General features: G+C 64.5%; 4 protein-coding genes across 4 annotated transcripts in view; 3 read left to right on the top strand and 1 right to left on the bottom strand.

The window, feature by feature from the left end:
- Positions 1-278: 278 nt before the first annotated feature.
- Positions 279-759, top strand: AMSG_07407 (uncharacterized protein; the record flags this gene model as incomplete). Its single annotated transcript, XM_013900462.1, has 2 exons — positions 279-614; positions 661-759. The coding sequence occupies 2 exons, from the start codon at positions 279-281 to the stop codon at positions 757-759; spliced, it is 435 nt and encodes a 144-aa protein (XP_013755916.1).
- Positions 760-2,930: 2,171 nt separating this feature from the next.
- Positions 2,931-4,909, top strand: AMSG_07405 (uncharacterized protein; the record flags this gene model as incomplete). The annotated part of the gene is made up of 2 exons (XM_013900461.1): positions 2,931-3,217; positions 3,391-4,909. 2 exons carry the CDS (start codon positions 2,931-2,933, stop codon positions 4,853-4,855), a joined length of 1,752 nt encoding a protein of 583 aa, XP_013755915.1. The 3' UTR covers positions 4,856-4,909.
- A 135-nt stretch (positions 4,910-5,044) lies between these two features.
- Positions 5,045-13,770, top strand: AMSG_07404 (phosphatidylinositol kinase Tor2; the record flags this gene model as incomplete). Its single annotated transcript, XM_013900460.1, has 2 exons — positions 5,045-5,076; positions 5,301-13,770. The coding sequence occupies 2 exons, from the start codon at positions 5,045-5,047 to the stop codon at positions 13,750-13,752; spliced, it is 8,484 nt and encodes a 2,827-aa protein (XP_013755914.1). The 3' UTR covers positions 13,753-13,770.
- AMSG_07403 (ribosomal RNA assembly protein mis3) overlaps positions 13,765-15,024 on the bottom strand; it is a gene marked incomplete at its 5' end in the record, with an annotated part of 1,654 nt that continues 394 nt past the window's right edge. Inside the window, one exon of the mRNA XM_013900459.1 lies at positions 13,765-14,923. Within this exon, the coding sequence (XP_013755913.1) occupies positions 13,781-14,923 (1,143 nt within the window). The 3' untranslated portion in view covers positions 13,765-13,780. The remainder of the gene's footprint in view (positions 14,924-15,024) is intronic.

Here is a 15,024-nt window from a genome sequence, read left to right as displayed (position 1 = left end):
GAGTGGGTGCGGTAGTGAGGATTGAGAGGCGGGCAGATGGGGGGGGAAAGCGGGCAGATCCTTGCGGTAGTGAGGGATTTGAGAGGCGGGTAGATCGGGGGGGATATCCGCCTGATCAGAACAGTCAGCTCCATCCAGTCCCCCAGACTCATGCAGCCTGGACTCGTGGTGTCTCTGCCATATGAACGATTTCGACGATCTGCGCTCCATCCCTCTTCTCCGCCTCTCCTCCCCGCTCGGTCCGCCACGAACATAACACACGACTCACGAGACACGACATGGGGTCAAGGTCCTCTATTGATCCGTTTGCAAGCGTATACGTGGGCAATCTCACTGACGAGGCCACACCTGAGCTGCTCACAGAGCTCTTTGCCCAGTCCGCGCCCATTGCCTCGGTCCACCGGCCGGCCGGCGCGAGCTACGCCTTTGTCACCTTTGCTACTGAAGACGGCCCTGCTGCCATTGTCTACGCCATCCGCGTCTATGACGGCCTGTTCTTTGCTGGCTCTCCGCTCAAGGTTCAGCCCATGCGGATCGACTCGACGCCAGGCCTGAGAGAGGCTCTTGATGCCGCATCGACCGAGGGCTACTTTCAGTTTGCACAACGCGACGCCGTCTACGGGCCGACGCCCCCATGACCGACTCTCGCCACACGTCGAGCATCAGCGCCTCAACTGGCTTGTCCGGCGAATCGCAGACATGGTGGGCACGATCGGTCTCTATCCTGATGCTGCTGCTACGCGGCCGCTCATGGATTAACCTGTCGTCAACTACACCCAGCTGCGATCTGTGACGAGCGACAAGGTGCGACATCCTGCGACCGACTCGGACCCGATCTGCAGCCCATCGTAGCTCGCCTCGCGATATCCAGCGTCGTCTTCTGCGCCCCCGCGTCCATCGACCTGGTCGACCTGGCCACCCTCCACGCACGGATGGGTCTGGGCCACTACCCATGCCGTCCGTCACCCATCACCCACCCATCCTTATCCATCTACAATCTCAATAAGATCCCCCCCCCCCCTCTCCCTCATATGCCACCAATCGGGCCAATCGTTGACGACCGCCGATGCAGCGCCGAAGAGGCCACGCACACGCACACACACACGCACACGCACACGCACACCACTCTCCCCCTCCCCCCCCCCCTCCCCAGGTCATGAACACCACGCCCGAGTACCGAACACTCTATCTTCACCGCCAGCGGGCTGTCGTCAAGCTGGCGTCAGCAGAACTTCTAGAAGAGCTGCTTGTGTACTGGGAGGCCAAGCCACGGAGTGTGCCGTCGGTGCCGGCGAAGCGAGTCCTGTCGCGGGCGGCCGAGACGGTGGCTTGTATCGTGGCTGGGGTCGACTCGGCTGGCGCTGAATCCGTGCCATCATCATCCGCGCCGTCATCGTCGTCCATCCATGTCTCATCACAGGTAGCCTCCGCTCTGGATGCGCTGGCGGACGAGCTGGCGGCCTCGGGCGGGGACGAGGGCGAGGGCGAGGGCGAGGGCGAGGGCGAGCTCCGCGAGATGACAGCAGTGAATGGTCTGGTCAAGGCTGTGCTGGCTAGAGGCAATGGCCGGACATGGGCGGATTTGACTCCGGCTCAGATTGATGGTTACGTGGCGGAGATCGCGGCCGCTGAGGCCGGCGCCGATTCCCAGTCTGCGGCGGTGGCTGTTGCGCTGGCGGCCGAGGCCAAGGCACTGGCCAGCCAGCTCGAGGTGCTGACCGTCACTACCTCTGAGCCGGATCTTCGGTACGCGCGGCATGTGGTGAACATGATGCGGGCGATGACGGCGGCGATCAGTGCGCTCGACGGCCGTCGTGCGGCCGCCACTGCCGCGGCCGCATCCGCTGCACCCGCCGCCCCCGCTGCCGGCACCGCCACTCCTGCCGACCCAGCCTCGTCTGTGCTTCCGACAACCGGGGCAGACTCGAGCGCCGCCAATCATGCCGAAAATGGTGACGAGGAGAGCGTGCCTGTCGAGCAGTCGGCGGCGCAGCAAGCGCTGGTCGCCATCAATGGCGTGGTCAACTCAGTCCAGCTCATTCGGTCGCGGATGACCCACGTGGAGAAGCTGGCCCGGCTCCCGCCACACGACTCGGATGAACTGCTGCAGTTTTACAAGTCAAAGCTCAACATTGCGCGCGAGCTGCACGGCAAGCTGATGCGCCACGAGACTGCACTCGACGCGCTCACCGGCCTTGCGGCCGCGCCTGACGTCCGAGCCCGCAAGGTTGAGGCCATCGAGGCAGTCGGTCAGCTGCTGGCTTCTTCGTCGGTCCTGCTTAACGAGCTCGATGCCCGGCTCGAGCGGTGCAAGGCCGGCGGCGGGGCGAGCACTGGCGCCAGCTCCAGCACTGGCACCGCCGCGCCGCCGGCGTCATCACCTCCAGCCGCTGTCCCTGTCATCTCCCGCGAGGCGTGGCGGAAGCTTGAGCTGCGGCCAATGTGGGACACGCGCCGGACGGTCGAGCATCTGCATCTCATGGCGGTGGTGCCTGGCCTCAAGCGGTCGGACATTGCACTGTCTGTGACCGGGCGCATGCCCAAGTACGTTGTTGTACGCGGGACGCGGATGCCGTCCGACGCTGAGGCGCGCGAGCTCTACGACCACGTTGTTGATGACCTGCCTGTTGTCGCGCAGGCACAGAGGACCACGCCGGAAGCCATCTTGGCCAACCCTGCTCAGGTCCGCGAGCTTATGCTCGAGCGTGCATACGGCCGGTACGGCGCCTTTGTCCGCAAGTTCCCTGTCCTCTCCACCACGCGGGCCGAAGACGTCTCGGGAACCTGCGACAACTCGATCATCCACGTCCGGGTCCGCAATCGCCCGTACTGAGCACCACGCGGTGCCACCGACTCGCACAGCCGCGGCCGTTGCCGAGCCGCCGAACCACCGGCCACTCGTCGCGCCACACCCTCTCCGCCGACCACACATGGCATCGATGAGCGGCTTCCGGGCACTGTCTATGCTCGACAACGAGGTGTCGTCACCTGTTATCCAGCGGCGGCGCAACTCTCTTGCTAGCGAGCAGCCCAACATTGTCTTCCCGCCCTACAGCAAGCAAGGCTACGCTTGGGTGGAGACCAAACCGACCGAGTGGTCCCGCCGGTACTTTGTGGTCAAGGCCGCCACCTTGTACGGCTTTGAACACAAGGTCAAGTCGACCCTCACCGTCACCGCATCCACACAAGCCTCCGTCTGCAACGATGAAGGCCCTGTGTACGCCACCTTTCCACCATGCCCCCCCTCTCTTGCAGCTGCCCTGCTCTCCCTGCCCTTCATCGGCAGGCACCTCCCGCATGGCGCGCCGGACCGCACCTTGCAACAACAAAATTTGAAAAAAACCCAGCTCCGAACCCCCCTCACCCTCACCCTTACCCTCCACACCACAGGTTCCGCGATCCGGAGACATCGGCGCGCGTCCCGCATCCCTACATCTTTACAGTCACCATTGATGGCAAGACGCTGGTGTGCGCGTGCCAGAACCCCAAGACCCGGTCTGCATGGATCAAGGTCCTGTGCGAGACGTCGGCAGCACAGCCGTCCAAAGGCTGCGTCGGGTATCTGCTGGTCAAGAGCGGCAAGTCCAAGTGGAACCGGCAGTTCATCTCGCTCTCGGGTGATTGCCTGACCTTGGCCGCGCCCAAGGTCAAGAATGCCCTCAAGCTCAACTCGTTTGGCGACGACGGCTTCACCGCCTCGGCGCGGATCGCGGCCCAGCTGGGTGTCTCAGCCTCGCGGTCGACGGTGGCGGCCACGCTCACCGATGCCAAGGGCAACGTTTCGTTCGGCCACCGGTTGGTGGTGGTGGATGGCAAAAAGCGGCTGGCTCTGGCATTCAAGTCCGAGACTACCGCAAACTCGTGGGCGGCCACGCTCAACGCCGCCATCTCCAAGCGGGCGTACATCCGCGAGTTGGCGCGGACCCGGACTCTGGCCGAGTCGGCGACCCGCCAGCTGGAGCCGCTTGTGGTCTCGGAGCGCGAGCTCCACTTCCTCTCGAGACAGCTCGAGTCTGGCAGCTATGGCGCGGTTCGCGGTGCGCTGTGGGCGTACGCCATGCTCTCGGCGCACGGCTCGAACCGCATCAAGTTTGCCGCTCCGGACATGTACTTTCTCCGCTCACTCTGCACTGCGCTGGCCTCGCCCATGGTGGCCGAAGACGATTTTCTCCGTGCCGACGCCGTCCGCATCCTCAACAATCTCGCCGCCACGCCGCGAGTCCACGCCGACATCCTCCAGTGGGGCGCCGTCGACGCGCTCATTGCCTGCCTCGATGCCAATGCGGTCTCGTCGGATCTCTCTAGCACTGTGCTTGCTCTCCGCGCCATCAAAATGCTCGCGCTTCACCGCTCGCTCGCCGACGCCGACATTGCCCGCCTCGCCGACTGCACCGTCGCCGGCAAGCGTAAGGCCACGTCTGGCTCGGCTATCCGTGCACATTGGAAGGAGGTCTCTAAGATTCTCGCTGCCCAGCGCGTGGCCGACATTCCATCACCGTCCCACTCAGCTCCGATTGCAGCTGCCGAGAATGTCGAGAATGCCGAGAACACCGAGAACGCCGAGGGGACGCTCAGCGCTGCCCCTGCGCCCGCACCTGTCGCGGTGCCTATCGCCAAGCTGATCTCGTTCTCGCCGATCCGTGCTCCGCTCGCGGCGCAGTCGACCAATTCGGCAGCTTCATCTCCAGGCGGCTCCAACCCTCTCGACGACTCGTTTGAGCGGTTCATGTGCTCGCGAGCCACTGCAGCGTCCACCGCCGCCGTCTCTGCCGCTGCCACGCCGACCAAGCCATCGGCGGCCACCAACCCGTTTTCCTCTGCTCAGCCCACCATCGGAATTGTCCCGCTCTTGTAGTCCGGTCTCAGCCTGAATCCGATCCAACCTCGCATAACACCACCCTGTATCTTCGCTCTCTCAGCCAGCTTGCCGTCAGCCAGCTGACCGACTCCCACAGCCGGCGGGCCGAAAGCAACGAGGCCCAGCACCACCACACCACCACCAGCCCCGACCTCACACAACACAACACAACTCTCAGCGCGCGGCATGGAGGGAATCTTCCGCGACCTCGAGGACCCGTAAGCTACCATGCCCTCCTCCTCCCTTCCCCCCTCCCTCCCTAACCCCCCCCCCCCCTCCCCTCCCACCCGGGTCGGTAGCTCCTCCCCCCCCCCTCCCGCAGCGCACCGCCTTCAACCAAATTTCGCATGTTCGCCACACAGAAGCCAACCGAGTGGGTGATGGACAAGGCAGCGGAATGGGACTAACCAAGCAGCATGTGGAATGTGCACAGCTCGCCAAGGGTCCGCGAGGCGGCGGCAGGTAGCCTGCGAGAGTTTGTGAATGTGGCGTTGAAGCGTGAGCGGGGAGAGTCGCTCACCGACTTTCTCAACTCAGTCTACGCCGCCATCCATGGTATGATGGTTGGTTCTGCACTGAGGCCTGCGTCCAAGCTCGGGGGCGTGCTGGCTATTTCAGCACTGTTAGAAATCGAGGTCGCCGACAATGCGCTCAAGGTCACTCGCTTTGCCAACTTGCTCAAGAACTGTATGCCCCGCTCTTCGCCCGAGGTGATGGCGGCGGCGGCGGCAACGCTCGGAAAGCTCGTTGCCCGGTCCAACACCATTCTACAGTCGGATCTCATTGTCGAGTTTGAGGTCAACCGTGCGCTCGAGTGGCTGATGGTCTCGCGGGTGGCCGGCCACCGGCTGGCGGCGGTGCTCACGCTGCGGGTGCTTGTCCGTGCCGCGCCTGCGCAGTTCTTCAAGTATACCACGCTCTTCTTCAAGGAACTCCGCCCGCTTGATCTCTTTGACTGTGTGTGGGAGGGCATCATCGACGACGATATGGCCATCCGCGAAGTTGCCGCAGAGCTCCTTGCCTCGATTCTCCTTGCGCTCCAGCCGCGGTCTGCGGCCGGGCTGACCAACTTTGCGCGGCGGGCCTTTACCCGGGCGCGCAACACGCTCATCTTTTCGTCGTCGGCCATTCCCAAGAAGAAGCTCGCGGTGCTTTCAAACGAGCTCGAGCACTACTCCCACGTCTCTGCGGTCCTCGGCCCGTCGACCATCATCATTGCCGACACGCCGACGGGCCTGACCCGACCAAACTCGCCGGCGCCTCCTGCAGGCGCGTCGAGCTCGGGTGGGCCGACGGTCAGCTCGTCGGTACTCAAGTCGCCGTCGGCGGTCCATGGCGCGCTCATGACTATGTCGCACATTGTGTTGCTGACTGGCTCGCGGTTTGTGACCCACACCGAGTCGCTGACTCAGGCGGTTGTGGGCCTCCGCGATGCGCGGCTTGTCGACACGCGGATGTGCGCGCTGCGGCTGAGCCCACTCCTTGCCGCGCTCGACGTGGCCACCTTTGTCTCGCTCCACCTCAAAAAGGTGGTCAAGTCCTCGCTCTCAATCCTCAAGCGCGAGCGCGACAAGTCGTCGCTCCTCCGCTCGGTTACGCTCCTCGCGCTCGGCGACCTTGCGCTTGCGGTCCAGCACCACATCACGCCGTACCTCAAGGACATCATGGGCTGGTGCAAGACGGCGCTGACTCTCAAGAAGCGGGCGTCGTCAGTCTGCCTCCAGGCGTTGACGACGGTGGCGCGACTGGCGACTGCGCTCGGCCCGTCGTTCCTCGAAGCGCTTACGCCGAACCTTGACGCTCTCTTTGGGCTTGGCCTCTCGGAGGAGCTCATCGACACGGTGCTCTCGATTGCGACTGACTTGCCGGACCTGGCGGACGTGGCGTTTTACAAGCTTCTCGATCTCGTCTCTCTCATTCTTGCCGGCGCGCCGTTCCGACACCCGGGCACTCCTGCGCACGTCGCCACCCATTCGCACCTCGAGCCGCTCTTGCACTCGCCACAGTTTATGGGCATTCTTGCAGCGTCGCAGTCGTCGACGGCCGCCAAAGTCCTCGCGCTCAAGACACTCTCCATGTTTGACTTTGTCTCGTACTTTTTGCACGACTTTCTGGAGGGCGTGGTCTTTTCATACCTCGAGGATCCGGAGCCGGTCATCCGCAAGCAGGCGGCGATCACCATTTGCAAGCTCATCTCGCAGCCGTCACAGGCCACCTCGCCGCAGTTTGTGCACCGCATCCTCAAGCGGCTGCTCATTGTGTGCGTCTCTGATCGCGAGCCCGAGGTGCGGCTCGAGGTTCTCCGCCAGCTCTTCTCCGGCTCGCCGGTGGTGTACCCGGCGCGGCTGTTTGCGGCGACGCGGCTGCGGACTGCCGGCGCGCGGGCCACGGCGCCTGACGGCACTGTCCTCGGCGCGCCGCTCGACGACGTAGCGGCGGCAGCAGCGGTCGAGCCGCGGCTCGCGCTCCTCTTCCAAGAACACGTCCTCCTCAACGCCACCTTTCCCACCGGCCTTGTCTTCCGCGACGTGCTCGCTGAGGCATCGCTCGCCGAGATCCGCAACCTCAAGGCTGCTTCTGCAAGCGGGCCGAGCAACTCCCCAGGCTCCGGTGCTACAGGCCTCACGTCGGGGATGGGCACGCCGTTGACAGTGGCGACGTCGCCGGTTGTCTCAGGTGCTTCGTCGGCCGCGATGGCGTCGGCGAGCAGCCTCCTTGCTCGCGGCACGGTGGCGCCACTCCCGTCTGCGGTCTCGTCGTTCCTCATTTTGCCCGCAGGCGTGGAGCCGTCGGCGCACCCGGGCCACGCGTACGTGCTTGCGGCGACCGGACGGACACGGGCGCTCCTCCTCGACATGTCCGCGCTGGGCGGGCTGGAGCGGAGCGAGCTGGAGCGGGCGCAGCGGCCGCCGTCGCCGGCTGGCCCGCTGGAGGTCACGTCGCACGCCGCCGAAGTGGCGGCGCTGACCAAGGGCGACTCGGGCGGTGCAGCGAACTCGCATCCGCCGCAGGAACTCAACCCGCTCGCAGAGCCTGGGCGGGCGAGCGGCGAGACCGGGGTCTCGGAGCACACGCTCGACCTGTTTCTGGCGCAAGAAGACAATCTGCGGGCGTTTTTCTTCACGGTCAACGACCCAGTGCTCCGGATTCGCGAGATGGGCCTCCGGATTGTGGGCCGGCTCTCGACCAAAAATCCGGCGTATGTGCTGCCTGCAATGCGGTCGACACTGATGCGGCTGCTCACGCTGCTGGAGCTCTCGCTGGACCCTGTGACTCGCGAGGAGGCGGCGCACATGCTCGGCATTCTCATCCACGCCTGCCCGGCGGTGGCCAAGCACTACGTGCAGCCGATCATGAAGCGGCTGCTTCCGATGCTTGCCGACGGCGACAACCCGTTGCTCAACGCGCACGTGCTCCGGGCGATTGGCGAGTGCTGCCACGTGGGCGGCTCGCAGCTGACGGTCTATGTCCACACGCTCCTCCCGCTCCTGATGAAGGCGCTGTCGGACTCGTCGTCGACGGTGAAGCGGTATGTGGCGCTGCGGACGCTTGGCGACTTTGTGGTCAACACTGGAACGGTCATTCAGCCGTACATCGACTACCCGCACCTGCTCACGACATTGCTCAACGTGCTCAAGACATCGCAGCAGGTGGCGATCCGGCGGCTGGTCATCAAGGTCATCGGATCGCTGGGAGCGCTCGACCCGTTTGTCATTGCCGAGCAGGCGCGGGTGGCGCACGAGCAGGCGTCGTCGAAGCGCGCCAAGCCCAAGAGCGGGGCCGGTAGCCTGGCGTTGACGAGCGAAGGAGGTGGAGCGGGCGGCGGGGACGGGTCTGGGACCGGCGCACCGCCACCGTCAGAGGAGGAGCAGGAGCTGCCGCTGGCGTCGCAGCTACGGCTGCTGTCGCCGTCGTCGGGCGAGTACTATGAGCAGGTGGCGGTGGCGTGCGTCATGTACGTGCTCAAGAGCTCGACGCTCGCGCGGCACCACAAGCTTGCGGTCTCAGCGCTGATGCAGATCTTCCACTCGATTGGGATGAACAAGACGGCGCCGTTCCTCAAGGAGTTCATTCCTGTTCTCTTCCCGCTCATCCGGTCGTGCGAGCCTGTCTACCGCGAGTCGCTCTTTCAGAACCTCTCGACGCTGGTGCACACGGTCAAGCAGCACATCCGGCCGTTCCTCCCGCAGCTCTTTGATCTTGTGGTGACGTACTGGGACGCGTCGATTGTGAACCAGCTTGTGGCGCTGGTGGAAGAAATCTCCATCATTCTGCCGGACGACTTTAAGTCGTTCCTCCCGCGGCTGCTCCCGCGGTTGCTGGGCATGCTCGAGGCGGAGCCGGTCTTCAACGGGCCGCGGATTCTGGCGGGCTTCCAGACCTTTGGCTCTGCGCTCGACCACTATGCGGATCTTGTGCTCGAGGCGATTATCCACATGTTTGAGTCTGAGCTCGTGCCGGTGCGGACGCGGCTGACAGCGGTTCAAACGCTCGGCTCACTCCTGCTTGTGCACAACTTTTCTGCGCACGCGTCTCGGATCATTCACGCACTGCTTGCGGTGATCGAGGGCGGGATGCGTGTTAGCCGCGGTGGCTCGGGATCTGCACTCGGGGTTATTGACTACCGCGGGGTCGGGGCCGGCGGCGGCGACGACGGGTCGGTGAGTGGGGCTGGCGGCGGGTTGGGGCTCTCCTCGCTCTCGCTCTCGATGTCGTTTGCGTCGCCGGTCGGCGGTGGAGCGGGATCAGGCCACCTGAGCGCTGGCCCTGGCATCGGTGGTCACGATGGCGGAAGCGTAGTGTCGGGCAAGGGCGACGACGACGGCGGCACTGGAGACGGCGGCGGTAGCGGCGAGGCCGGGGCGGGCGGGCTCAGCTCGGCGTCTGGGCGCGAGCTCATCCAGTCTGCGGTTTGGGTGCTCGGCGTGTTTGCGGCACATCTCGGGAAGCAATACAAGATCTTCCTTCCGGCGATTACGTCGACGTTTACGCACCTCGCGGTCCACAATGAGGGCTTTGACGGACTGGCGCGAGCGCTGACGGTTGGAGCGGAGCTGCCGGAGTCGCTGCCGTGGTCGCGCGCGACCGGGCTCGACGAGACCGAGGCCACGCTGCGGGCCGGGACCCGTGCGCCGGGCAAGATGACGGTCTCGACGCGGCCGCTGCTTGGGGCGTGGCGGATTGTGCAGGTGACGACCAAGGAAGAGTGGATGCAGTGGATCCGGCGGGTGTCTGTTATGCAGCTGAAGCAGAGCTCGGCGCCTGCGCTGCGTGCGTGCGGGACGATGGCACAGAGCTACTATCCCCTGGCACGACAGCTGTTCAACGCAGCGTTTCTCTCGTGCTGGACCGAGCTGGACGAGGGCGCGCGCGAGAAGCTTGTGCGGTGTGTGCGCGACGCGCTTGACGCGCCGATTCCGGCAGAGATTCTGCAGCAACTGCTCAATCTTGCCGAGTACATGGACCGCAACTCGCAGGCGCTGCCGATTCCAATCCGGTCGCTGGGTGAGCTCGCTGTCTCGTGCCGCGCGTACGCCAAGGCGCTGCGGTACAAGGAGCTCGAGTACGAGGCACAAGAGGTGAAGGACGTGGCGCTTGTGGAAGAGCTCATTGCCATTAACCACCAGCTGCAGGACGCCGAGGCGGCATCAGGCGTGCTTGTGGACGCCAAGCGGTACCACAACATCGAGCTCAACTCGTCGATGTACGAGACACTCGGGCAGTGGAACAACGCACTTGCCGAGTACCAGAGCCTGGCGGCGAGCGACCCGCTCAACGCGGAGAATCTTGTGGGGATGATGCGGTGCCACTCTGCCCTCGGCGAGTGGTCTGCGGTGGACTCGCTCTCGCAGTCTGTGTACTCGTCGTCACCCGAGGAAGCGCGGCGGCTTGTGGCACCGCTGGCGGCGACGGCGGCGTGGTCGCTGGGCGCATGGGACCAGGCAGCGACGTATATTTCGCAGCTGGATCCCGGTACTGTGGAGGGCGCGTTCTTCCATGCGGTGCTTGCGGTGCACAAGGGCGAGTACCCGCGTGCGCGTGCGTACATCGAGCTTGCGCGCGACGTGCTCTCGACGCAGGTTGTGGCGCTGGTGGACGAGTCGTACAACCGGGCGTACTCGCTGCTTGTGCGCGTGCAGCAGCTCGCGGAGCTTGAGGAGGTGATTGCGTACAAGGAGTGTGAGTCGCCGGAGGTGCGGTCGCTGCGGCGCGAGGTGTGGGTGAAGCGGCTGTACGGGGTGACGGAGAACGTGCAGGTGTGGCAGCAGCTGCTTGCGGTGCGGTCTCTTGCGCTCAAGCCGGAGGAGCAGGAGGACGTGCTCGTGCGGTTTGCGTCGATTTGTCTTTCGTCGAAGCACATTTCGCTCTCGCACCAGACGCTGGTCTCGCTCCTTGCGCCGCACGCATCGCCGGCGTCGGGGCTTGCGCCGTCCAAGCCATGGGTTTCGCTTGCGGCGCTGCGGAACATGTGGGCGTCTGGTGAGCGTGAGGCTGCGATTGCGGCGCTCTCCGAGTTTGTGCAGCACATTACGGACGACTCTGAGGCGTTGGCGCAGGCGTACTTGGACCTCGGCAAGTGGAAGAAGGCGGTGATGCTCGACGGGGGCGGGCGTGTTGAGGCCGAGGCGGTGTCTGGCATTCTGCATGCGTTCCATGCAGCGACGGCGTACTACATGGAGTGGTACGAGGCGTGGCACGAGTGGGGCATGATGAATGCAGAGCTGATCCGGGCAGCGGCGGATGCCGAGGCCGGAGTGGGGGCAGGGTCTGGCGCTGCCGCGGCAGCCGGAGCTGGGGCTGGAGCTGGAACCGAGACCGGGATTGGAAGCAATGGGTTTGGCAGCGGCGGCGGCGACGAGCTCGAGCTCTCGTCGTCGGTCTCGTCGCTGGAGCTGTCGGACTCTGACGAGGACGGCGAGGAGCTTGGCAGCGATGGGATGGGCAGAAGCGGCCGGGGCGGGCCGCTGCGGCGGAGCGGCGAGCGTGTGCGGAGTGGGAGCGGTGGCTCGGGCTCGACGGTGATCAAGTACGTGGTTGCGGCTGTGCAGGGCTTTGTGCGGGCGATTTGCATGCGACAGACGGACGTGCTGCCGGACCTGCTCCGTCTTGTGACACTCTGGTTCACGTACGGACACGAGAGCAAAGTGCTTGAGCTGGTGCAGGCGTCGTTTGTGCAGATTCCGTCCCGGATCTGGCTCAACGTGGTGCCACAGATTATCGCGCGGATTCACAACACGGACGCAGCGGTGTCTGCGTCGATCCACACGCTGCTCTCATCGCTGGCGCGCGAGCACCCGCAGGCGCTGGTGTTCCCACTGTGGGTGGCGGCCAAGTCGCAGTCGGCGGAGCGAGTGGCCGCGGCGGAGGCGCTGCTCAACGGCATGCGTGCGCACTCTGCGCTGCTTGTGGACGAGGCGGCGCTTGTGTCGCAGGAGCTCATTCGTGTCTCGATTCTCTGGGCCGAGCTGTGGTTCGAGGGCATTGACGAGGCGTCGCGTTGTTACTTTGGGCACAAGGACCTCAACGGGATGCTTGAGGTGCTCACGCCGTTGCACCGAATGATGGCCGCGGGCCCGCGGACGACCAACGAGGTGGCGTTTGTGCAGAGCTTTGGCAAGCCACTCAAGGACGCGTACGAGCTTGTGAGGCGGTATATGGTGACCAAGGCCGAGGACGACTTGACGCGGGCCTGGGACTCGTACCTGCACGTGTTCCGGCAGCTTCAGCAGCAGCTTCCGCTGCAGACGTCGTTCAACCTGGAGCACACGTCGCCTGAGCTCCGGGCGCTGTCGGGACTGTCGCTGGCGGTGCCCGGCGTGTACCGTGCGGGTGAGGCAGAGTTGGCGCGAATCGAGTCGTTTGTGCCGACTGTGGCGATCATCCAATCGAAACAGCGGCCGCGGCAGCTGAGCATCCGCGGCTCTGACGGGCTGCGGTACCGGTACTTGCTGAAGGGGCACGAAGACTTGCGACAGGACGCGCGTGCGATGCAGCTCTTCCACCTGGTTAATCTCTTGCTGGGGACCGAGGCGGTGACCGCGCGGAAGCGGCTGTCGATCGAGACGTACGAGGTCATTCCGCTCTCGCCCAACTCGGGCCTGCTGTGGTGGGTGGCGGACTACGACACGTTCCACTCGCTGATGAAGGAGTATCGGCGGGAGCGGCGGATTCCGCTGGACAAGGAGCACGCGGTGATGCGCGACATGGGCCCGTCCAAGTTTGACACGCTCACGGTTGTGCAAAAGCTGGAAGCGTTTGAGGCTGCGCTGGAGGCGACAGACGGCAAGGACCTGGCTAACATTTTCTGGCTCAAGTCGCCGAACGCCGAGGTGTGGTACGAGAAGCGGCTAGCGTACACGCAGTCGTTGGCGGTGATGTCGATGGTTGGGTACGTGCTCGGGCTCGGCGACCGGCACCCGTCAAACATCATGTTTGACCGGTGGTCGGGCAAGGTGCTCCACGTCGACTACGGCGACTGCTTCGAAGTGGCGATGCTCCGCGAGCGTTACGCGGAAAAGGTGCCGTTCCGGCTGACGCGGTTTATGGTCAACGCCATGCACGTGGCCGGGATCGAGGGCAACTTCCGGGCGACGTGCGAAGACGTGATGGAGCTGCTGCGCAACAACCGCGACTCGCTGATGGCGGTGCTCGAGGCGTTTATCCACGACCCGCTCGTCTCGTGGCGGCTCAACGTGGACGCCGGCGCCGGCGGGACCGACCTCAACGCCAAGGCGCGGCGGGTGGTGGACCGGGTGGCGGATAAGCTCGTTGGGCGCGACTTTGACCCGGGCGTCAAGCTGGGTGTCAGCGAGCAGGTCGACCGGCTCATCCGCGATGCGACGGCGCACGAGAACCTGTGTGTCTGCTTCCAGGGCTGGTGCGCGCCGTGGTAAAGAGAAGGAGAGTAGGGATGGGAATGATTTACTCCTTCTTGGACTTTGACTTTGACTTTGACTTGGCCTTGTCTTTGGACTTTGACTTGTCCTTGGACTTTGACTTGGCCTTGTCCTTGGACTTGTGCTTCTTGGACGGACGGGCGGCTTCGGCCTCCAAGGCCTCGAGGTCTGCGCCGACAGAGGTGTCGCCGCGCTTGCGCTTGGAGGATGAACTCTTGATGGCGGCGACGATGTCTACGGTGGAGCGGGAGGAGGATGCCGAGGGCGCGGCGGTGGCCGCATCATTGCGGGCCGACTCGTCGGGGGCCTTGAAGTCCTTGTTGCGGCGGGCGACCGCGTTCTCTGCAGCCTGAGCAGCGGCCTTGGCCTTTGCAGCCTTGTCGCGGCGGGCGCGCTCAGATTCTGTGAGGTGGTACTCGCCAGTCTCGAGCTGAATGTCGACCTTTCGCGGGAGCTGCGCAGGCGGGAACGGAGTGTAGGCGTTGGGATCCTTGGCGCGGACCTTGTGCGGCTTGCGGCGCTTGACGTTTTTCTTCTTGAACTGCGGCAGGAAGCGGTCCCACGACTCCTCGGCGAGGGCCGGATCGGCGGCAAGTTCGCGCTTGATCATGAGCTTCTTGATGTTGTAGATGGGGTGGACGTTGTTGAAAGTGTCCTCGACAATGCGGCGGGCGATCTTGAGGCCCTTGAAGGGACCCACGAGCGCAACGGTGTTGCCCTGAACGAGGATGTAGCACTCTGTAAGGATCTCCAGCGCTTTGAGAGTCTGACCCTGCGGGCCGATCAGGCGCTTCCGGCGCTTGAGGAAGCGCTCCTTGTTGCGGACGCGGTTGCCGATCTTGACAATGTCGCAGGCGGTGTCGTCGCCGAGCACGCGCTTGGCAACCTCAAAGGGGACGGAGCGGGCAAGGAGCTTGATAAAGTCGCGGGCCTTGATGATGATGTACGGATCGGAGGTCTTCATGGTGGTAAAGACGGTCATGGAGCCTTCGATGACGTCCAGAACACAGCCGATGCCATACGCCTCGAGCGTTTGGGTGACGAGGGCCCAGACCTCTCGAAGGTAGGCCTCACGGTATGTAGGATAAAGCGTAGCAAACGATGACTCTTCCAGCAGCGGCTTGCCCTCATTCTCCTCCCACGGATCGATCTTCCAGTGGTCGATGCCCTCATGATCCCATGCTGTGTGTGTGGAGGGGGAGGGGGAGGGAGGGAGGGAGGGCGGTGGGGGGGGGGTGAGTGGTGAGGTGGGATGGGTTGGGTGGGGGG

Source organism: Thecamonas trahens (assembly GCF_000142905.1).
Source record: "Thecamonas trahens ATCC 50062 unplaced genomic scaffold supercont1.36, whole genome shotgun sequence".
In the NCBI taxonomy this organism is placed as follows: domain Eukaryota; order Apusomonadida; family Apusomonadidae; genus Thecamonas; species Thecamonas trahens.
The sequence above is the reverse complement of the archived record's forward strand: the minus strand, read 5'-3'. Positions and strand labels throughout refer to the sequence as shown.